Source organism: Oryctolagus cuniculus, chromosome 15 (assembly GCF_051225735.1).
Source record: "Oryctolagus cuniculus isolate XC-2025 breed Fujian yellow rabbit chromosome 15, ASM5122573v1, whole genome shotgun sequence".
In the NCBI taxonomy this organism is placed as follows: domain Eukaryota; kingdom Metazoa; phylum Chordata; class Mammalia; order Lagomorpha; family Leporidae; genus Oryctolagus; species Oryctolagus cuniculus.
This window is the reverse complement of record NC_142881.1, coordinates 39,007,259-39,031,687: the sequence shown is the minus strand read 5'-3', so window position 1 is coordinate 39,031,687 and position 24,429 is coordinate 39,007,259. Positions and strand designations below refer to the sequence as shown.

At 42.7% G+C, this 24,429-nt stretch overlaps 1 protein-coding gene across 6 annotated transcripts in view; it reads left to right on the top strand.

Annotated features, from left to right (window-relative positions):
• PCGF5 (polycomb group ring finger 5) overlaps nucleotides 1–24,429 on the top strand; it is a 66,625-nt gene that overhangs the window by 36,457 nt on the left and 5,739 nt on the right. For 2 of the 6 annotated variants that reach the window (XM_089314780.1, XM_070057630.2), the window contains exons 6-8: nucleotides 4,157–4,255; nucleotides 7,795–7,884; nucleotides 17,043–17,102. In XM_089314780.1, coding sequence (XP_089170906.1) covers nucleotides 4,157–4,255; nucleotides 7,795–7,884; nucleotides 17,043–17,102 — 249 coding nt within the window. Of the gene's footprint in view, nucleotides 1–4,156; nucleotides 4,256–7,794; nucleotides 7,885–9,872; nucleotides 10,671–17,042; nucleotides 17,103–20,479; nucleotides 21,477–24,429 lie in introns of those variants that run through there. The other 4 variants (XM_089314781.1, XM_051823407.3, XM_070057631.2 and 1 more) reach the window with 3 other exon arrangements.

Genomic DNA, 24,429 nt, shown 5'->3' with positions numbered 1-24,429 from the left:
TCTCTGAAGTGGGTTGTTTGTTCTGTTGTTGTGGAGTTTCTTGATTTCTTTGTAGATTCTGGTCATTAATCCTTTATCTGTTGCATAATTTACAAATATTTTTTCCCATTCTATCGGTTGCCTCTTCACTTTCCTGACTGTTTCTTTTGCAGTACAGAAACTTCTCAATTTGATGTAATCGCAATTGTTAATTCTGGCCTTGACTGCTTGTGGCTCTGGGATCTTTTTCCAATGATGGTGTCGGGTCATAGATTTAGATCTTTAATCCATGTTGAGTGGATTTTTGTGTAAGGTGTAAAGTATGGGTTTTGCTTCATACTTCTGCACGTGGAAATCCAGTTTCCCCAGCACCATTTGTTGAATAGACTGTCCTTGCTCCAGGAGTTGGTTTTAGCTCCTTGATAAAATATAAGTTGGCTGTAGATGTTTGGACTGATTTCTGGTGTTTCTGTTCTGTCCCATTGGTCTATCCATCTGTTTCTGTACCAGTACCATGCTATTTTGACTATAACTGCCCTATAGTATGTCTTGAAATCTAGCATTGTGATGCCTCCGGCTTTGTTTTTGTTGTACAAGATTGCTTTAGCTATTCAAGGACTCCTGTGTCTCCATATGAATTTGAGCATCATTTTATCCAGATCTGAGAAGAAGGTCTTTGGTATTTTTATTGATATCACATTGAAATTATAAATTGCTTTTGGGAGAATGGACATTTTGATGATATTGATTCTTCTAACCATGAACATGGAAGATTTTTTCATTTTTTGGTATCCTCTTCTATTTAAGATTTTATAATTCTCATAATATAGATCTTTGACATCCTTGGTTAAGTTTATTCCAAGGTATTTGATTGTTTTTGTAGTTATTGTGAATGGGATTGATCTTAGAAGTTCTTTCTCAGCGATGGCATTGTCTGTGTATACAAAGGCTGTTGATTTTTGTGCATTGATTTTATATCCTGCTACTTTGCCAAACTCTTCTATGAGTTCCAGTAGTCTTAGTGGAGTTCTTTGGATCCCTTAAATAAAGAATCATATCATCTGCAAAGAGGGATAGTTTGACTTCTTCCTTCCCAATTTGTATCCCTTTAATTTCTTTTTCTTGCCTAATGGCTTTGGCTAAAACTTCCAGAACTATGTTGAATAGCAGTGGTGAGAGTGGGCATTCCTGTCTGGTACCAGATCTCAGTGGAAATGCTTCCAACTTTTCCCCATTCAATAGGATGCTGGCCGTGGGTTCTTCATAAATTGCTTTGATTGTATTGAGGAATGTTCCTTCTATACCCAGTTTGCTTAGAGTTTTCATCATGAAAGGTGCTGTGTTTTATCCAATGCTTTCTCTGCGTCTATTGAGATAATCATACGGTTTTTCTTCTGCAGTTTGTTAATGTGGTGTATCACATTGAGTGATTTGCAAACGTTGAACCATCCCTGCATACCAGGGATAAATCCCAAATTGGTCTGGGTGGATGATCTTACCGGTGTGTTGTTGAATTCTATTGGCCAGAATTTTATTGAGGATTTTTGCGTCTATGCTCAGCAGTCTCCCCAGATGTTATACACTGACTACCAGCAATGTGGACAGATGCTCAGGAGCAGGGGTTTGACGTAGCAGTTATGACAGGTTAAGACCCCACTGGTCCTCCATGTTGGGGCGGCTTCATCTGATACCTGGCTTCAGCTCTTGAATCAGTCTTTCTGCTAATTCAGACTCTGGGAAGCAGTGGTGTTTGTTCAAGTGTTTGGGTCCCTGCCACCCACTTGGGAGAACTGGATTCATTTCCTATCTCCCAGCTTTGACCCCAGCTAAGCCCTGACTATTGTAGGCATTTGGGGAGTGAACCAGTAGATGGGAGTTTTCTTTCTTTCTCTCTCTTTCTCTGTCATAAATAAATAAATTACCAGGACGCTCAACATCACTAATCCTTAGAGAAATGCAAATCAAAAAACATTTATATATTATCTTATACCCACTGAATGGCTAGTTTCATAAAAACAACAGGAAATAGCAGGTATTGGTGAAAGTCTAGAGAAATTGGAACCCTTTTGCACTGTTGGTGGGATTCTGAAATGGTGCCACCATCACAGGAAACAATATAGAGGTTGCTCAAAAAATTAAAAATGCAACCACCATATATATGATCTGCCAATCCCACTTCCAGATTTATAGCCCAAAGAGTTGGAAGCAGGATCTTAAAGAGATAACTGAGCACACATTTCATAGCAGCATGACTGACAGTAGCTGACTGGTAGACAAAACCCATGTCCATCAATGGATGAGTTGATAAAATGGATTATTATTCAACCTTGACAAGGAAGGAAATCCTATCATATCCTACACCAGAGATGAACCTGAAGGGCCTTATGCTAATGAGATAACCCAGTCACAAAAAGACAAATACCAAATGTTTCCACTTACATGAGGTTTCTGAAGTGCTCCAATTCATGAAAACAGAAGTTAGAATGGTGGTTCCTGGGAGGGAAGGGGTATTGTTTAATGAGAAATGAGAAAGTTCTGGATGGGCAAGACATTTGGTGCAGCAGATCAGACACCACCCGTTAGGCCCGTATCACCTATCAGAGTGCTTAGCATCAAGACCTGGCTATGCCTGATTCCAGCTTCGTGCTAATGCACACCCTGGGAAATAGCAGACGGCGGCGCAGGTGTTTGGGTCCCTGCAACCCGCGTGGAAGACCTCAGTTGAGTTGTAGGCTCCTGGCTTTCTTTGGCCTGGCCCAGCCCTGGCTGCTGTGGGCATTAGGGAGTGAACTAGCAGATGGAAGATCACTTTGTGTCTATTTCTTTGTCTGTTAGTCAGCTACTGTCAGTCATGCTGCTATGAAATGTGTGCTCAGTTATTTCTTTCAAGTAAATAAAATAAGTACAAGTTTTTTAAAAAAATGAATTGTGAAGACATCCTATTTAGAGGTTGGAAGACTTAGTGTATATTCTCGAGGTGGCAGCACTACAGAAACTGCCCTACAGACTCAGTGAAAATATAGCAAAAGTCTAACTGCCTTTTTTGCAAGAATTGACAAGCTGATGCTAAAAGTCATATAAAAATCCAAGGTTTGTTTTTACTTTTGGTAACTTGAAGTTGTGGAATGTCTTTTTTTTTCATATATCGGTTCATGTGGACCCTGTCTACCACTTCATTTCGCCTCATTTTCGGTTTGATATCCATTCTGGATTGGTTCTTGCATGTTAGTGATGTCGAAGCTTAGAGAGTCAAGTGCCACTTTGCACATTTTACAGATTAAATAGATCCAGGCCCACAGAATGCGGTTTTTCCAGTACAGTACAGTACTGCTACAGCCCACGAGACGCTGACTGCGCCTGACTCTCCCCACCCCACGATCCAGAGCTTAGTGTACACCCTTCAGTTGCTGGAGCTTGTTCTCGTCTGATTGGCCTGTTTGTTCAACTGTGGGTCTCAGAGTCTCATTTAAAATTGTTCCTTTTGTCAGAATTACTTAGAAGTTTTGAGGCCATGTTTTTTTTTTTTAAGATTTATTTATTTGAAAGACAGAGTTGCAAAGAGAGGTAGAGACAGAGAGAGAGGTCTTCCATCTGCTGGTTCACTCCCCAGATGGCCACAACGGCCGTAACTGTGCTGATCCAAAGACAGGAGCCAGGAGCTTCTTCCAGTCTCCCATGTGGGTGCAGGGGCCCAAGGAGTTGGGCCATCTTCCATTGGTTTCCCAAGCCGTAGCAGAGAGCTGGATTAGAAGAGGAGCAGCCGGGACTAGAACTGGTGCCTATATGGGATGCTGGCGCTTCAGGCCAGGGTGTTAACCCACTGTGCCACAGCGCCGGCCCTGAGGTCATGTTTTTTAAAAATGTCTCTAATGCTTTCAGATATAATATCCACAATGCTTCTTGTGATCTTTTTTATTTTTCACTTGTGTTTTCTTTTCTAAAACATTTAGAGATGAACAAACTGTCTCTTTGCCAGGATTTTCCTAACACACCATAGTACATTCTCTCAGAAGGTTAGGTCGGTATTCAAGATTCAGGAGCATTTGTACTTAAAACCACTGAAAATTGAAATCTTTTCACAATAAACTTTGAAAGTTCACAAAATGATAGCAGAAATGGTATGCATGGTTTTATTAAAATCTAGGCTGTTCTAATGTGAGATCTTTATTTCCTTTAGGGTTTAATGAAGAAATTCATTCGATGTTCTACACGGGTAACTGTGGGAACTATTAAAAAATTTCTAAGTTTAAAACTAAAACTTCCAAGTTCTTATGAGGTAAGTTAAAAAATATCTAACCTTGATCATTTTGATCATCCTAAAGTAAAATTCTAACAAAATTTGTAAAAAAAAAAAAAATCTTGAAATGAATTTTGTGGAAACTGGTTCTTCTCACATTTGTATGTTCTTTGTGTAGTATACATTTTTCTAATTTAACACATTCTGACTAAAACGTCTGCTGGTGTGGTGTGCTCAGTGTTTTATACTTAGATGAAATATTTAAAGAATTTAACAGTAAATGCCTCCAAAATAAATATTTCTGCTACATGGATTCTTTAATTGCCATGCTTTAGAAGGTGTCAGTTTTTATCTGAAACCTTTGAGAACTCTTAGCCCCAATTCTTTTTTTTTTTTTTTTTTTTTTTTTTTTAATTTTTGACAGGCAGAGTGGACAGTGAGAGAGAGAGACACAGAGAGAAAGGTCTTCCTTTTGCCGTTGGTTCACCCTCCAATGGCTGCAGCCGGCGCACCGTGCTGATCCGAAGGCAGGAGCCAGGATCCAGGTGCTTTTCCTGGTCTCCCATGGGGTGCAGGGCCCAAGCACCTGGGCCATCCTCCACTGCACTCCCTGGCCATAGCAGAGAGCTGGCCTGGAAGAGGGGCAACCGGGACAGAATCCGGCGCCCCAACCGGGACTAGAACCCGGTGTGCCGGCGCCGCAAGGTGGAGGATTAGCCTATTGAGCCACGGCGCCGGCTTAACCCCAATTCTTTTTAGATTTCTTCACAATGTTAAGCATTGTCTTTTTTACAAAAGGGATCTCATGCATGACATTCATGGAGTTCCATGTTATACCAAAGCAAGACCATTTAGCACCAGGCAACCCAAACAGAAACATCTGCATGAGTGCAGTTCGCCTGCCTACTTACGGGAGAGGTAAATTGCTTCCAGTGTGTCACGTGTTCACAGAACATGAATGACCCTAGCCATGTGGCTGTAACATGGGGTGGAAATATGACCCTCACCTTGCTACCTGCGTGGATGGCAGTCTTGCAGCTTCTGTTAGTTTCCTTGTCACCTCCTTGGGGTTCTGATAGGAGCTTCTAGAACACTAAATACCAGACTAGTTTCTCCTATAAGTAAAGATATGAAAAGTAACACAGTTTCCTGACTTAATATCTGCAGTAATACTGTATATTATCATGCACAGGAGAAATAAAGCATGGTAGGGTTTTGAACATGGGCATTGACAGATATTAAGCCTGTGTTTTGAAGAAGTGTCCGATTCTGCATTGGAGAATTTCTCTCAGATGACCAATTAGGCTGTGGATTAGAAATTTTTATTATAGCTTAGTCCTATAAATATTAAAATTCCAGAGATGTTAACTTTTGTATTAGGAAAAATGAAAGCTAAGTATCAAAGCCCAATGTACTTGGTAAAAGATAATAAAAATTTCTACAAACTACAGGGGGAAAATAGTGAAATTGGGTTTGCAAACTTTAGTTTACTTAGGAGCGTGAGGGAACTCCCATCCACTAGCTCATTCCCCAATGCCTGTAGGGGCAGTGAAGGGCAGAGAGCTGAAGCCCAGGAGCTGGGGACTGAATCCAAGTCTCATGTGGATGGCAGAAACGCAAGTACTTAAGCCTACTGCCTCCCAGCATCTGCATTGGCAGGAAGCCTTAAGCCAGAGCTGGGGTCAAACCCAGGCACTCCAGTATGGACACATCGGGCCTGAATGTCATAAGCAGCATCTTAACCATCAGGCCAAATGCCTGCTCCTGAAATCGTTGATTTGGTTTTGCACTTTATTTTCTTCTTGAAAAATATCATGTGTGGTTTTTATTTCCTTTGAAGTCTGATTCACTGGATCACTATTTTCTATTCTAGTTTTCAGGAAGTTGTTAGAGCTGAGAACTAGTGCCCTCGGGGAGTCTTATTTCTGGCTTGTGTATTTGTAGAGAAAGATGAAGTGGAAGAGTCTCAATCCACTAACAGCCCCTTAACCTATCTCAAAGCAAAGGGCCTTTACTGTGATTTTTAGAAATATTTATCAGTCCCCTTTATTCTGCTGCATAGCATGTAGGGGCATGATGTAATGAAATAGTTGATAACTAACGCTTCAGTGACAGCACTGCTAATTGGGAAAGATAGTTTAACAATAACAGTGGAAGCAGTGCACCTGACTAGTAAGTGCATTCTAAATAAGTCACTTCTTTGCTTAATATGTTACAGGCAAGAAAATTATCTACTCTGTCCTTTTAACGTTTAATAAAATAGTACCTGAAAGACATTTCCAAAAGTCAGTGATGTAGCTTCAAGTGTTTAATACAATTGGAGAGCCAGCACCGCGGCTCAATAGGCTAATCCTCCACCTAGCGGCGCCAGCACACCGGGTTCTAATCCCGGTTGGGGCGCTGGATTCTTTCCTGGTTGCCCCTCTTCCAGGCCAGCTCTCTGCTGTGGCCCGGGAAGGCAGTGGAGGATGGCCCAAGTGCTTGGGCTCTGCACCCCATGGGAGACCAGGAGAAGCACCTGGCTCCTGACTTCGGATCAGTGGGGTGCGCCGGCCACAGCGCGCCAGCCGTGGCGGCCATTGGAGGGTGAACCAACGGCAAAAGGAAGACCTTTCTCTCTCTCTCTCTCTCACTGTCCACTCTGCCTGTCAAAAAAAAAAAAAAATACAATTGGAACTATAGTGATGTATTACTTTCATACTTCGAGTTCAAAACCATAGTCTGGCTAGCAAGACACAATTATTTCAAACCCATTCTTTCTCCTCTCTCCACACTTCCAGTGAAATTTCATCAGTTTGGTTTTTCATAGCTAGCAAACTGAAACACTGCTTTATTTATAGGGCTCTTTAGTAAACATTTGTTTCACTGCACTTTGTTATATTAGTCATATCCATAGTTCCTGTGATCTGCACCAGGATCTGAGGGGTAGTTCTTTTCCTGTAATTCAGGGTGAACATGGGCATTAATAAACCCAAACTTCTTTTGAAATTTCATGCAAGGTAGGAGGAGAATCTGTTAAGAATTGTGCAAGTCACCACACAGAGAGCCTCGCTGGTCTAGGAGACACAGATCTGGGGCAGATTCCTGCCTGTTCTGTCAGCTTAGCTGTCAGCAGTTACGGGAATTCACATATACCTGGAAGGCTACATAAATTTCTATATCCACGTTTATTCCTTTCCCTTCTTGGAATCTGAACAAAGGAGAAGAAGGCAACCCCTTCTAATCTTGGGAAGTAAAAAAAAAAAAAAAAAGAAGAAGAAGAAGAAGAAATTTGAGAGTTAACCTCAGAAGCCCAAAGAGCTCTGAGGAGTTGTAAGGTTGTTAAAAGTTCTCCTCATTTAGCAAGGGGGGGAGGGGTCAGAAAATTGTGTGCAGCCTCTGAGGTTGTAGAGAGACCTGGATGAGAGAACATCCATTGCATTTACAAGGTTTGTGTATGAACTTAAGGTATGAGTAGATAGTATCGCCTATTTTGCTATAACTTGGTCTCTTGAAAGTTAGAAAATGTATAAACATTTTTTAAATACTTATGAATTCAAAATTATTTGTTAATCTATCTGTAACTGTTCTTTTTAAAGTTGGATGTGCTGTGCAATGGTGAAATTATGGGGAAGGATCATACTATGGAATTCATCTATATGACCAGATGGCGTCTGAGAGGCGAAAACGTAAATTCTTTTCTATTTACTTACCTTTGTGTCTATTTAGTGTACCGATATGGCACTCAGATTTAAAAGTATTACTTAGGAACTGAAAAACCTAGTTTGAGAAAGAGAAGAAACTGGTTCCACTTCTTATTGTTTCTTCCAGCACTCTGTGAAAATGGGTCCCAAGTATAAGACTGTGTTAAATGTGGTTTTGTTGTATTTAAGGTGAGTTTAAAAACCTTATCTAAATATGTTCAGGATTCTGCTAACTTCAAGACAGAGACTCGGACACTTAACTTAGGGGAGCTTAGAGGTATATGGAGTGGGTGGGGGAGACAGTTCTTCCCTGACTGGTACGATTAGTGGTTGGTGAGAGGGTTGTGGTTGTAGTTGTGGTGGATGGGCAGAGAGTAGGAGCCAGGTCTTTTTTTCAGGTACCTCCTTTGCACTGAAAGTATCAAATCAGACCCCAGGGTAAGTGAACTTGTGGAGGTTTCCGATAGCAGCATTAGACTGTTGTGGAATACGGGAGAATTTATTCAAAGGAGGAAACAAAGAAAATTGTGTTCTGGATTGTAAACTGATTAGTTATGATCCCAGGCTGAAGCATATCTGAATTCCAAGTAACGTGGGACACCAGGGAGATTTGGGACAAGCCGATAGATGAAAGTGAAGAATGCAGCAGTAACACTCTAGGAAATTCTCTTCATGAACCGAGTGCGTGAACAAGCACCAACTGAGAAGGTTGGACTAGGCAACTTAGAGTTATCTTTCAGACACTGAGTCTGTAGTGTATATGATGCAGTATGTCAGACTTTGAAACTCTTTCATCTATTCTGTAAACTAGATTTTATTACCTTTCTTCACAGAATGTAAACCATAAAAAATAACATAGAATTAAGAGATTTAACCTCTAACACATGGACAGATAATACAAAATCTAGTCATCATGAGAGTTCCTTGTTATAATAATTCTAAAGCATACTTGAATAGAAGAACCACTGTAAAACCTCAAAAAAGTCATTTCTTATGCTATTCCCTGGGCATATGTGGCTGTTTTTCAGAAATGTCTTGAAATGATAGGAGCTTCACTTAAAATCGTTTGCTGATGTGAATCTTCCTTGGGTAGAGCCTTTCTGGGAAGCTGACTGCTGTGGTCACTGCAGGAGGAAAAAGTGACATTCTCATCATTTACTTTCTCACCACCTAATCGTGTGCCCTTGAACCCAGCAAACCACTTTAGAGCTTTTTAGAAAAATCTAATCGTCATTATATTTGGTAGCTACTACTTGTGTTTCTGTGACATTTGGTAGTTTTTTAAATGGCTGCACACATGTCACCCTCATGTGACCGTTCGCCCCCAACACGTGTCAAGTAGCAGCTGCAGACTGCAGGAGAGACAGGTTGCTGTCAGCCAGCCAGCAGGGGTAGGGAGCAGATACTGCAGGGCTACACGTGACATTGATATTGCACCGAACCTAGGTGTAGCTTTGATAGTTCAGCGGGCATTCCAATCTGTTTTGGTGCTTGAAATCATCGTGATGAATAGGTTTGCCCTAAAATTAAGAAATCGCTTGTCACCCATAGTGAGACCTCTACTGGTGCTCACTTGTCCTTTATAAGACCCCTTCCCAAAGTCATCCACACTTCCAGATGTTTTAATGTAAAAACATCAAAGAGCTAATCATAGGAAGTTTTACTAATAGAATATCAGTTAAGTCAGTCTAACTATAATTATGTTTTAGATGACATAGCTGCACACAGTTTAATGAAAGCTCAGGAAGTATTTCAATACCTTATGATTTTTTGAGGTGGAAACTAAAGCAGTGAACAGAAAAGATGCTGCCCTCGGCGTGTGTGTGCAGCAGTGAGGTGGAGTTGGCCCACGGCTGTCCCTGCCGCAGCCAGCTGTCTTTCCGTTGTCTCCTCTCAGCCCATCTCTCCCACCGTCGTCACAGTCTCGGACCAAATCCCCCAAGTCAGCCCTGACTACGGTTTCTTTCATCCAGCCTTAGCAGATTCTGAAAACCTCTACTATCAAAATACTAAGATCAGAATGCAGCTGTGCCTCACTGCCTCCCCTCCTACCGCTCTGGTCCACGCCACCACCGCCATTCTCCGGAATGAGAGTCTCCCAGCTGGGCTCCCAGCCACTGCCCTTCCCCAGCATGGAGCCAGAGCAGTGCTCTTACAACAGGTTAGAAGATGCCAGTCCTCTGCTCTGCTTCCTCCCGGAGCACTTCACACCCGTTAAATCAAAGCTGAAGTCCTCCCAGAGACCCCAGACACAGCCCTCACCCGCCGGCTCTCGGCCCTGCCAGCTCCCTTTGCCCCTTCTCTCACCTGAGTGTGTTCCTGTGTCACTTCCTCAGTAAGGCCTCTCCTCTCCCAGTCATATCCTTGGTCCCTTTTTCTGCTTGTTGTTCTGCGCGGTATTCCACCCACCTGATGTGCCTGGCCTCTTGTTTCTAAGTTCATTGCTTGTCCTCCGACAACAGCATCATCTGAAGACAAGGACTTGGGTTCTTCACTGTGAAATCTCCAGCACAAAGCAGTACCCAGCACAGACACTCAGTAAATATTTGTTTGAAGAGTCAATTGGATGGAACTGTGTTTAATAATAAGATGATTGTTACACAAAATCTATCCTGAGGATAATTTCACCCCTTTGACTCTCAGTTTACCGTTTGTTTTATCTGCTCAAGGATAGGTTTTTGCTCAGGGTCAAATTAAGTACAAGTTACATTACCAGTAGATGAATGACATGCACAAATGCAGCAGCAGCAATAAAACAACCTTAAAGTTTATTTATTTATTTGAAAGGCAGAGTCGGAGGGAGGGAGAGAAACCCCCAAATAGCCCCAACAGCTGGGACTGGGGCTAGGGCTGGGCCAAGCCACAGCCAAGAGCCTGGTTTCTCTTCCGCCACTTTCCCAGGCATAGTAGCAAGGAATGGGAGCCCAGTAGAACAGCTGGGACTCAAACAGGTACTCTGCTGTGCGGTGCGGGTGTCGCGTGCTGCAGCTGAGTCAGCTGCGCCACCGTCCCAGCCCCAGTGGTGGTTCCTTCACTGACCCCACGCCTCCCCTCTCGACCATCAGCAGCCAGCAAGGCACCAGGAGGACTGAGGAGTTCCGACTGCTCTCCCTCCTGGCACGCTAACCAGCAGGTTATTTCCTAAACTAGTGGCCACACTGTGAGTCTTCCGTTTGCCTCTAACGCTTTATGTTAAACATTTTCATCCATCTGGGGTTAATTCATATATACACATACGGAGCAAGGTTAAAATTAATTTATTCTTAGTTTTATTGACTACAACATATTGAATACGCCATACCTCACTGTTTTATCACTTCCTATACATATACATGCACACACATAGATGTATATATTCTAGAGTATTTCAGAAAATTTATGCAGAAATGGAATTAAAAATTTGGGGAATTTATTGCAGAGCAGTGGGTTAAGCCACCACCTGCAGTGCCAACATCCCATTTGAGCACCAATTTGAGTCCCAGCTGATCCACTCCTGATTGAACTCCTTGCTGATGTACTTGGGAAAATAGCAGAAGATGGTCCAACTGTTTAGGCCCCTACCACAAGCATCAAAGACCCAGATTGGAGTTCTAGGCTCCTGGCTTCAGCCTGGTCCAGCCTGGCCCAGCCCTGGCCATTGCAGCCATTTGAGGAGTGAGCCAGCAGATGGAAGATCAGTCTCTATCTCTCTGTCTCTTTCGTTTTTCCTTTTTACTAAATTTTTTGAAAAGATTTTATTTACTTGAGAAGTAAAGTTACAGACAGTGAGAGGGAGAGACAGAGAGAAAGGTCTTCCTTTTGTTGGTTCACTCCCCAGATAGCCGCAACAGCCAGAGCTACACTGATCTGAAGCCAGGAGCCAGGTGCTTTTTCCTGGTCTCCCATGCAGGTGCAGGGACCCAAGGACTTGGCCCATCCTCTGCTGCTTTCCCAGGCCACAGCAGAGAGCTGGATTGGAAGAGGGGCAGCCAGGACTAGAACCAGCACCCATATGGGATGCCGGCACCGCAGGCGGAGGATTAACCTACTGCACCACGGCGCCAGCCCCACCTTTTTTACTAAATTTTTAAAGATTTATTTATTTATTTGAAAGGCAGAATTAGAGAGAGGGAGGGAGGGATAAAGATCTTTCATCTGCTGGCTCACTTCCCAAATGGCCGCAATGGCCAGGACTGGACCAGACTAAAACTAGGAGCTAAGAGCTTCTTCTTGTTGTCTCATGTGGGTGCAGGGGCCCGAGTACTTGGGCCATCTTCTGCTGCCTTCCCAAATGCATTAGCAGGGAGCTGGATTGGAAGTGGAGCAGCTGGGACTTGAACCTGCACCCATATGGGATGCCAGTGCTGCAGGCAACAGCTTTACCTGCTACACCACAATGCTGGCCCTCTCCTTTCTTTAAAAAATTATTTGAAAGGCAGAGTTAGTTTATTTTTGTACAAAAAAATAATTCATGCATGACTTCTTATGTACATTTCATGAACTTAAATTTTTTTTTTGTTTTTTATGTGAAAAAAAAAAAATAGTTCACTTCCCAGATGCCAGCAAAAGCCAGGGTTGGGCCTCCCCAGGTCAAAACCAAGAGTGCAAGTACTTGAGCTAGATCAGGAGCCCAGTAGTGGGGCCAGAAACCAGATACTCCAGCATGGGGTACGGGCATCCCAAGCAGCGACTGAAGAGTTTCATGAACTTTTTGAAGACCCTTGTGTGCATGGATTTCAAAATTTTTTGCACCAAAATTAATTTATCTTTAATTCAATTTTCCATAAATTTTTTGAAGTATGCTGCTACGTTCCTGCACATCTTGTTCTTTAGAGCAGGTCTCGTGCCCATGTTACATGTTGAAAAGCTTTTATGAAAATCTGATCACATAACACCCTTGTCTGAAACCCTTCAACTGCTCGTTTCGGGGAGAAAGGGGTCAAGTTTGATTCAAGTCCAAACTAACAAAGCTTATAAGGCAAAGCATTTTTTTTTTTCAAGATTTATTTATTTGAAAGTCAGAATTACACAGAGAGAGGAGAGGCGGAGAGAGGTCTTCCATCTGATGCTTCACTCCCCAATTAGCCGCAATGGCCAGAGCTGCGCCGATCTGAAGCCAGGAGCCAGGAGCTTCTTCCAGGTCTCCCACGCGGGTGCAGGGGCCGAAGGACTTGGGTCGTCTTCTACTGCTCTCCCAGGCCATAGCAGAGAGCTGGATCAAAGTGGAGCAGCCGGGATTAGAACTGGCGCCCATATAGGATGCCAGCGCTTCAGGCCAGGGCTTTAATTTGCTGTGCCACAGTGCCAGCCCCTATAAGGCAAATCTTTGGGCCTTCCAAGCTGTTTGATGTTTTATATCAGAAACCGTTAGGGGAGGAATCACCCACTGATACTCTTCCTATTTGTGCTGTCACATGAGCTTTAGATCGGGTTTGAGATTGGCGCGGAGCTGTATTTCGAGTCGGTTGGGCCGACGCCGACATCTTTGCAGTTTCTTCATTTGGTGTGGCGTGGTGTGGCATGGTGTGGCGTGGTGGGACATCTGCCGGCTGTGCCACACTCTTGTCTGGGAGTCCATCTGTAGTCTTCTTTGCTCTTCATGCTGGACACTACCCCTGAGTCTTTCACCCCAGGGGAGACTGCTGCATATTCTGATCAGCCCTGTCCCGGGTCCCGCTTCTGCCCTCCATGGATGGATCACAGGAACCGTGGTTTTGCCTCCAGTTCTGAAGAGCAGTGGGCTTCTCCTTGCACCAAAGAACTCTGGTGGTCGGGCCTGTGGGCTCAGGCTCAGGCTGGCTTCTTGTGACCTCGCCCTTGCTGGGCCCTTGTCTTCACTGTGGTGCATTCCTGAAAGATTTTTATCTCCAGGCAGTGGAACAACCCTCAGACTTAGCCAGATCTTGAAATTTTTCAATGAATAATAGTGTCACCTCACAATTAATCTTTTGCTTATTAGTGAGTGAAAATATCCTTTAAATGAAATAAAACTGCTTCCCAAGCTGTAATGCAAATACACATCAGCTAGGATCTTGGCAAAACACAGAATCTGACTCTGCAGGTCTGGGTCAGGGCCCAAGATCCTGCACATCTCACAAGCTCTCCGGACATGCCAGTGCATTTGATCTTTGTACCATTCTTTGTGCAGTAGGGAGACGTGGCCTGTGACCATTGACTTGCCCTGTAGCTCCCACACCTACAAATTGAGGGTGTTTTATTACAGAGTTAGAGCCCAGTGCTGAAGAGACTCAGCCATCTAATCTAGTCATCAGTCTGATGCTCAGATCCCCATCCATGCCAGTGATTCCTCTTTTTGGAAACATAAATGGAAACAAAGCATTGTTCTGCAGCTTCTCTCCTTTGATGATACGCCTTGTAGACAGTCAGTGAACTTGGAGACAAAGCTTTAATAGCATTCCATTTGTGTGGCTGTGGCATAATTTGAGTAACACTCTGCTTTGGTGGGCGTTTAGATTTTTTTTTTTTTTTCAGTTTTTTGACATTACAAGCAATGCTGTAATCCAGTACATACACCTTTTTGTACATGTGCAAGCATATCCATAGTCTAGACCATGCATGTTTTACATTTTGTTAGATAATAACAAGGTCCTCTTGAAAGGTTTTAGCAATTTGTAATTACATCAACAATAATGTACAAATGCCCATTTTTTTCTCTTTTTAAAAGATTTAGCTATGAATTTGAAAGGCAGTGTCAGAGAGCAAGCAAGCTTCCATCTGCTGGTTCATTCCCTAAGTGACTACAATGGCCAGAGCTAGGCCAGAACAAAGCCAGAAGCTAGGAACTTCTTCCAGTTCTCCCATGTGGGTGGTAGGGGCCCAGGGGCTTGGGCCATTTTCCTCTGCTTACCCAGGCGCATTAGCAGGGAGCTGTATTGGAAGTGGAGCAGCTGGAACACAAACTGGTGTCCATGTGGGATGCTGGCACTGCAGGTGGCAGCTGTATCCGCTATGTCACAGGGCTGGCCCCATAGAGCATGCCCATTTTCTAATATCCTCATCAATGTTGCAGATTGTCAATCTTGTAATTCTTCTGTGAGCATTGTTTTCATATTTGTTGCCATGTTGGGGGGTGGTTCATGTTTGTCTTACTGGCTTCTGGCAGCTCTTTCCATAGTTTGAGTGAATTTTCATACATGTTGCAGCCGCTTCCTCCCAGTTGTGTCCAGCCTCCTGGCTTTACCTGTTTTTTGACTCTTAAAATTTAGGTAATCGTAACTCTTGAAAAGTTTAATGTGAATTAATGAGATATGTATATACTAAGGTGCTTAGAGTGCCTGGCATAATAAATATTAGGTATTTTTTTAAATTAAGAATATTAACTTTCATGACTGTGGTTCTCTCCTGTCCCGCCTTGCGATCTTACCATCAACATCTTTTTCCCTTCAGCTCAGTTTCATCCTAGAGTCATGTTCACCTTTTCTTGGGCAGGTTGAGTACCACTGTTAGTACAGCCCCCTCTTCCCAGATGATCCTTTAGTTTTCTGTCATCCACAAAGCTCTGCCCGTCCAGAACCTAAAATCACTACACGATGCATGTCTTCCTTTGCATTATTTGTAGTATTGAGCAATTAAAGAAAAGCAAACATATCTGTCTTAATTGATAACAAAGAGATTAAAAGGGAAAAAAAAGTATAACCATGAGGTTGCCTCTTAGCACCTTAACTCTCTTTTTAAAATTATTATTATTTTATGTATTTAAAAGGCAAGGGAAAAGAAAGAGAATGAAGGATGTCCTGCCCACTAGTTCACACCCTAAATGCCAGCAATAGCTGGGGCTGGACCAGGCTGGATCTGGGAACTGGGAACTCAATCCAGGTCTCCGACCTGGGTGGCAGGGTCTCGGCAAGCTGAGCTGTCCCCTCATATCTCCCAGGGTACATGCTAGCAAGCAGCCGCAATTAGCAGCGGAGCCGGGACTGACACCCAGGCACTCCGGTATGGGATGCGGGCACCCCAAGCAGCATCCTAACTGATGTGCCAAATGCCCGCCCCAAGTCTCCACTTTGTGCTGGATGCTATTTGAGACTTTCATATATAGGCAAAGTTTGATAGGTCAGAGCTTGGAGAGACTTCAGAGAGAAAAAACTCACCAAAGGAGAACAATTAATTAGCACTGTGCACAAAATTAGAGACCAAATGCTAGAGGAAAAAACTTCTATTTTGAAAAAATACCAAGTTTCCAAAATTTTTCTTAAAAGGTTACTAATAGATTTGTTTTCATCTTTGCTTACCTAATTTTTCAAAGTGTTTTCATTGCTTAGTCCTTCGAAGTATCTTTTAAAAACCTATTCTGAGATGTTGCAGTTAGCCTATTTAATTTATGCTTCACTTTTTTGTGCATTTTTTTCATTAAGCATATGCAGTGCTGATTCATATATACCTAATTTTAAGGTATATATTATGTTTTATAGTGTGATACTATATTTATCTTTAATATCAAGTTTAAGAATGATCAGTTTGAAACTCTTAAAAGGTGTAGTAGGTTTCCAATGGAATCTACTTAAATTTTAAAATATTTTCTCATTTATTCCATCATAAAACACTCCATGATGGATGGCAGCTCTGTGGCTTCACTATTAGGTTTGTAAATAGGAGTGAGAAACAGAAAGTTAAAGAGTTCATAACCTAGTGCTATTAAAATAGGTAGAGACTACAATCATCTGAGCTGTAGAAAGAACATAATATACAACAGAAGACGGCTGAGTGAATTTTGATGCCCCGGTCAGACCCCCAATCTCCTTGAACAGTCTGTGCTACAACCAGGACAGTTGGAGATTTAGGAGAACTGGTCACAGAAGGGATGGAACAAAGAGGGTGCCCCTTGAATACACTCAAGAAGTGAAGTTTTCCCAATAATTTGCATTTGAAAAGGACTGGCTGCCAGTTTGGAATTCACAGAATTTAAACAAAACTCATGCCTAGATGCTAAAATTATTTCAAGCTAAATTCTGCCAGTTACCAATCACTAAGTTAGGAAAATCTATTTTTCCCCCCCAAAAAACTACCTTATTTTTGAGAAGTGTTTATTTAAAATTAATCTTGTTGACTCTTATGCTTTGACATTAAAATATTTTAAATAATCCGTTTTAAATATGTATCCAGTTGTGGATGCCTCTTATCTGATGAGTTCATCTCCTCCGCAGTTTCGGTGTCTGAACTGCTCATCTTCGCAAGTCTGCCCTCAGGATGGCCCCTTGTATCAGGTAAGAGGCACTCAGGACTGTGCATATGCCCATCACAATGCCACGGCAGGGATCGCTCGTCCCAGAGTTACTAAGACATGTAACTGTAAAGCCAGTAGTGACTTGAATTGCAAAAGCTTGATCTTTTCAACACATATATACAAACTTTCCCGTTATTTTAATTCTCCTGAATGATCTATTTAATCTTACTGAACTAAAAATGAAACTAAAAATGTTCAGGCCATTAGTCCTAAGTCAGGTATTTTTAACAATTTCTAGTTTCAACCCCTGAGAATTCTCTGATCCATGTTGAAGTCAGATGTTACATTCTGTAAGATTTTTTAATTTTTAAACAAATCAATCATAAGTGAAAGATGAAATGTCGGGGCCAGCACTGTGGCATAGTGGACTAAGCTACCGCCTGCAGTGCTGGCATCCCATATGGGCACCGGTTCTAGTCCCAGCTGCTCCTCTTCCAGTCCAGCTTTCTGCTGTGGCCCGGGAAGGCAGTGGAGGATGGCCCAACTCCTTGGGCCCCTGCACCCGCATGGGAGCCGGAGGAAACTCCTGGCTCCTGGCTTCGGATCGGTGCAGCTCCGGCCATTGCAGCCACTGGAGAGTGAACCATCAGGTGGAAGACACTCTCTTTCTCTCTCTCTCACTCTGACTTTCAAATAAATAATCTTTAAAAAAAAATGAAATGCCAAATTAGGTGTCAATAAATAACAGCCTCAGCTAAATCTAATCGTGAGCTTGTTTAATAGGCACTTTTCTTGGGTTACCTCTTTTAATAATGAAACAATAGTGAGCTAATTAATAAAAACATGCGGTAAAAACCTGGAGCGGGGCCGTTCTCGTGGCACAGCAGGTTAAGCCACTGCTTGTCCTGCTGGCATTGCATATTGCAGGCCCAGCTTGAGTCACTGTTGCTCAGTTTCTGATCCGGCTTCCTGCCGTAGTGCACCTGGGAAGGCAGTGGAGGATGGCTGCAGTACTTGGGCCCCGGACACTCATGTGGGAGACCGGAATGGAGTTCCTGGGGCCTGGCTTCGACCTGGCCCAGCCCTGACTTTTGTGGCCATCTGGGGAGTGAACCAGTGTATGGGAGAGCTCTCAATTGCTCTGCCAAAAAATAGATTGGTTTTCTGAAATGTCTTAAAAGATTTGTCAGAGACTAAGTGCTGCAGTGTGTGGTGAAGGTGACCGAAGATCAACCTTCAGGTTATCTTCATTTTATTTCTTTGGATCCAAGACCAGAGAATTGCAATTGTAACAAATGTCTCTAGCAAACTTAATTCCTGCATCGCAGTCTTGGGGCTGGGACATATGAATGCATGTTAAATATTGAAAAAAACTACTTCAGAGGCCAGCACTGTGGCATAGTGGACTAAGCCACCGCCTGCAGCGCTGGCATCCCATATAGGCACCAGTTCTAGTCCTGGCTGTTCCACTTCCAATACAGCTTCCCTCCTATGGCCTGGGAATGCAGAAGATGGCCCAAATCCTTGGGCCCCTGCACCTGCGTGGGAGACCCAGAAGAAGTTCCTGGCCCTAGCTTTGGATCAGCCCAACTCCAACCGTTGTAGCCATTTGGGAAGTTAACCAGCAGATGGAAGACCTTCCTCTCTCCCTTTCCCTCTGTCTGTAAATCTGCCCCTCAAATAAATAATCTAAAGGGAAGAAAAGTCCTTAGAAACAGAATTTAAAAAAAAAAAAAAAACACCGTGGCTGGTGCTGTGACACAGTGGATTAAAACCCTGCTCTGAAGTGCTGGCATCCCATATGGGTGCTGTTTCTAGTCCCAGCTGCTCCTCTTCCAATCCAGCTGTCTGCAGTGGCCTGAGATAGCAGAAGTCCTTGGGCCCCTCCACCCACGTCAGAGACCCAGAAGAAGCTCCTGGCTCCAGACTTAAAATCAGCTCCGCTCTAGCCGTTGTGGCCATCTGGGGAGTGTACCGGCAGATGGAAGACCTCTCTCTCTGTCTCTACCTCTCTCTGTAACTCTGTCTTTCAAATAAATAAAATAAATCTTTAAAAAAAAAAAAACACTTAAAATTGCTGATAAAAATTTGTGAATTAGTAGTTCAGAATTTCTCTTCAGTCTTTTGGGCAGTGCTATAATATAGAAGTCCCCATGCCTTCATTAAAACGTGTGCTTTTTGATACACACATTTTTTACATTTATTTGAAAGATAGAGCTCCTATCTGCTGGTTCACTCCCTAGGTGCCTGCAGAAGCTGGGTCTGGGCCAGTCCAGAACCAGGAACCAGAAACTCAATCGGGGTCTTCCACATGGGTAGCAGGGATTCAACTACTTGAGCCATCACCTTCTGCCCCCAGGGTGTGTGTCAGCAGGAAGCCGAAATCAGGTGTGAAGCCAAGATCTGAGCCAATGAATCCAACGCAGGATGTGGGTTGTCCCAAGAGGCATCTTAACCTCTGCGCCAAATGCTTGCCTGGATACATGCTTGTTAAGTTCTAGGTTTTCAGCAATGGAGTAAGTTAATGTAACATCTATAAAGGCCAAGAGAAAAATTATTAAGCAAGAAAAATCCTCCTCATTATGTAAATGATGAAAGTTACAATGTAATTAAGCTGGTGCACTCTATAAATGTATGAAATTTATGAGTGTTTCACCTGCGTTGAGCATCATAGCTTATTTGGGGATGATGAGTTATAGGGATACCTCTAGCCTATAGCTATAACCCAAACATATGTGGTTTTTTGTTATTCTTAGAATTGATGTCTGTTTCCTAAAAAATAATGTTCTTAAACCTCAATCCAAGCTATTAGGCAACTGAAGAGGAAAACAATTTTTTTTCAAGATTTGGGAGGAGAAACAGAGACAGAGATGGGCAAGGATCTTCTATCTACTGGTTTACCTCCTGGTGGCCACAGCAGTTGGGGCTGGCCCAGGCCAAAGCCAGGAGACTGGAAATCCAACTGAGTCTCCCATGTCAGGGGCAGGAACCGCAGTATTTGGGCCCTCTGCCAGTGCTTTCCCAGGAACATGAGCAGGGAGCTGGATCGGAAGCACAACAGCCAGGACTTGGACTGGCGCTCACGCGGGATGCCGACCTCACAGGCAGTAGCTTAACGCACTGCACCACAGTGCTGGCCCTGATAGATTTCCAAATCTACACAGATTTCCTGTCCTTTCTTTCATACTTCATTATGGGTTATATAGTCTTGTAAGAAAATTTAACTTGTAGTTATAGGAGGTACCCTTAGCCAAAATCAGAATGTCTAGGAAAATATCAATGGATCAAAATTTACACAGGAAAGAAAACTTAAATCACTAATTCATGAAATAGATAAAAAAAAAAAAAAAGTAAGGAATTAACTTCCTTAACGGATACCTAAATGGTTTTATGGTCATATTCTCTCAAATTTTTCAGATCATTCCCAGGCCAAATATATGTATTACTTTACATCATTGAAAAAAGTGGAATTCTCCTAGATTCCTTTACAAAAGTAGTGTGACCATGACAAAACAACTGACAGATAACCATAAATAGACGACTCGTACCAGCTGTCATTGAGATGATCACGCACTGAAAGAATGGCAAACCAAGACCTAGCTGAATTTCTATGAGAAATGCAAGAATGGCTTGACATTAGAGGGGTGACATGTATGGATTATAAACGTTTTTTACTTAGTGCCTGTGTAGAAAATCCAGGTCATCAGTAGATACTTCAGAGACATCTGATCAAATTCATATTCTTTACCTAGATTTACAAATTACCAATTCACTCCTGTTTTGGTTTGTGTGTGTGTGTGTGTGTGTGTGTGTGTGTGTAGCCATTTAAAAGTATATCAGGTAGTATGACAACTAGCCATTGAAAACACGAGTGTGTCTTTCCTAAGACGGACCTTCTGTGTATCCGTAACTCCATTTCATACTCAAGAAGTTTAAGTGGTGCACTAAAATTACAGAGATGTCAGTTACCCCCATAATTATGCCATTAAATGTAATTCCACACACACTTGACTCAGATTTTTGTTAAACTTTATAAAGCCTATCATTGTAAAGTTCATCAGGAGATACAAACAGGGGCTGCTGCAGCCACGTTCTAACATGAGTGACGAGGAAACGCGTGTGCAGCCACATGTTAACCGCATCTTAGAGCTGAGCTAATCGGATGCTCATTTGAACACAGACGCAGGATAAGGATAGCTCAGGAACAGGCTCTGGAATGCATCAGACTATCAAGAGTCTCTCACAGGAATGGAGAAAACAGACGTAGTTCACAAATACCCACTGAGCACTTGGCATGCAATGGCAGTCTTCCAGGCTCTGGGGATAAAGGAAGGCAAGTCTTGGTCCTCACAGAAGTTACACTCTAATGATGGTCACAGAACAAATGAGTAAACCAGGGACTGTTCAAAGACAATTTAAAGGAGATAAATAGAATATTTTTGATAAAGGGCCAAGTAAAGTCTTCAAAAATGAAGAATTGAGAGAAGTAGCCGTGAGAATATGGGAGGTAGAATGTAGAACACACAAGGCCAGAGGAGTAGTCTGCCAAGGCCCCGAGAAGGAAGCCTGCGTGGTAGAGAAGCACACGGAGGCCGGCGGGGCTGCGGCCAGACGGGAAGGGCAGGTTGTGTGGTGACAGAGCGCTCAGGGAAGCAGGTGCGGCGGGGCAGGCTTGTTTTCAGCTAACCACACAGGGTGCGGTGGCCGTTCAGTCCATGCCTCACTATTTCCTAATAGTTTTCTTGGTGGTGTAGGTGGCAAACCTTAAAAACTAGTACAGAAGCAATCAAGAAGAAAATAGAGGTTGAGCAACTGATCTCAGACTGGGGACAGCCTTTCCCATTCTATCTTGTTTTTAAAACTATGAATATTGAAAAGCACATAGCAAGAAGCTCGCATCACTAAGAAAGTTTTTGTACAACAGAAAAAGGTTCAACATCCGTAACACAAAGAACTCAAACAACTCTTAAAAATTTTTTTAAAAAAAGGCCTTTCATTTAACAAAAAGGAGCAAAGGATAACACTCATTCTGAGTGAGGTTCTGGGGAAATGGGTACTCATATTTCTTTTGGAAATATAAAAACAGAACACCATTGTAACAGTATTTATAAAAAAAGTTTTTTAAAATACGCATACCGATTGAACGCACAGTTCCACATCAGGGAGTTCCTATCCCCAGGGCGAGAAATAGATGGCTGGATCAAGAGTAACCCATTACAGCAAAGGAAAAAACTTTGCAGCCCCCGAACCATGCAGCAAAGGGAGACTCAGATATGTGTGACTCATTTCTCTATCAGCTAGTCTATAGCTGCCCAAAAGGATCGTATAGGAAGGTATTAAGTCGTTTGGAAATAGGTTTATAGAATTTTAACTGGACAAGATTATTAACCAAACAACGTGTAGCATGATTCAAATTCTGGGAAAAAATGTAGATATGACCAGAAAGATACAATTTTTATGATGATTGCCTTTGGATGGTAGGATTTAAGTAATTCCTCTTTTAAAACCTCTACACATGCTTTTCTGTATTGCTAAATCTACAATAAGACAAATTACTTTCATGATAAAAAAAAATCCTTTAAGGAAAAAAAGTACCTCAACCAGTTTTGTCATTTTCTAAAATTACCACTTTTGAAATGTTTACTTTGAAAGTATCTTTTCCTCACTTCTGTAAAGTGAGGACCAGCACCCGTGAAATGCAGGCCCAGTCAGCGCGGGAGAGGCCGCCTTTCATAATAGTGATGGTGGTACCATTTTTCCTTCAGAACGCAAACTGAAACACAACTGAAGGTACAGCTGAACACTTTTCAGGGTTCTGACACATCTGACATTATTCAACGATGTGTGTTGTCCTAAAACACCAATGGCTACTTCAAAACTGAGAAACTCACTGGGTGACTACCAAGCTCGTTTACTTCCCTGTCTACCTTCATCCCTAGTAGAATGGTGATGGGTACCTCTGTCCATGAGGATTTCATGTGGGGACTTTAAGAAGGTGGTAACATGGAATTGAAATGGGGTCTTGAAATCCATGCAGTTTTTTCATAGTACACACTCTCAATGATCTTTAACATGTCTGGATTTCATAAACTTTTCTACCAAGATAAACTCATCTTGGAATTCCATTTCTCATGAATTTTTGAAGTTCCCTGTGCCTAGTACTGTTGTCTCAGGTTTTTGCAGAAAGCATGATGATTGAATCCAGAATGGGAGGTCGACCCGGATAGAGTGTGGGGAAAGGGCCAGCTGCCGGCCGGGAGAGATGCAATGGCAATCAGTAAGGTTAGCATAGAACATCTCAGTGGTTTCAGAATCTGGCTGAACATCAGAAACAAAGAATCTTCTAAAACACAGATTTCTGTGCCCTCCCCCACATAATCTGATTGTATTTTAAACTTCATTCCGTTTGCTCACAAACAAGTAAAATCAAAAGAATTTCAGAGCACAGAAACCCTGAGGGACTGAGATTTCTGCTCTCAGCCTTTAGAAAGCCACTGCTGGCATCCACTATGCCTCTGCAGCTGGGAGCCCAGGAGCCAGGCAGCGTTTGGATTCCTGCCTTCCAGACCTGTACCCAGCAGGATGGCCCAGCAGCCTGTGACCTTGAGTGTTCTCAGTCACAGCTCCGCGAGGCACCGAGCTGGTCATTTTCAGGACCACTGGCTCCCACTCTGTCCCTTTCATCGGCATGAAGGAACACCAAGCTCTCTGATCTGGATCTTTGCACTCACCTACACTCTGCTGGAAAAATGCTAGTTGGAGGCTATGTTGGCCCTTTTCTTGATTCCACACATTTAGTTTTAAAAGGGTCAGTCACAGCTTTAATGAAACTCCTTGGTTCTCCAGTCACTTTCTGATGTTGTGATGTTTTGCATTTATACGATCTGGTAACAGTAAAAACAGGTGCAAAAGTTAGTGTGGCATATGCCTGTACTGCGAGAAATGCTGGACGTATGATAGCTTTTCTGCATAGAGTAACATCCAGGACGATGTAAGGCCTTCAGTTATGCAAGTATTGTGTAATAGTTAAGTCTATTTCATACTAACAGCTGGCTTTTGAAAGAAGACAGCGACCTAAATATTTATGTAACAGCTACTTATTTTTAGTATTTTATAAAGAATCATTAAACTTAAGTGTTAAGTGCTAAAAATTATCAAGCATGTGAAAAATGTGACTTATGAAGACTACTCCAGTTCCTTACATTCATAGTGGTGGTGGGGGTCTCTGTTAATAAGGGACTCACATGAGTCACATATACACTCTCTGATGTCTATGGGTCTTTGAATGTGGCCTCTGCTGCACGTTAGTGAAAATAACTGATTCTAGTAAAGTGATGGCAGTCAAAAGAGATTATTAGTTTATGGTA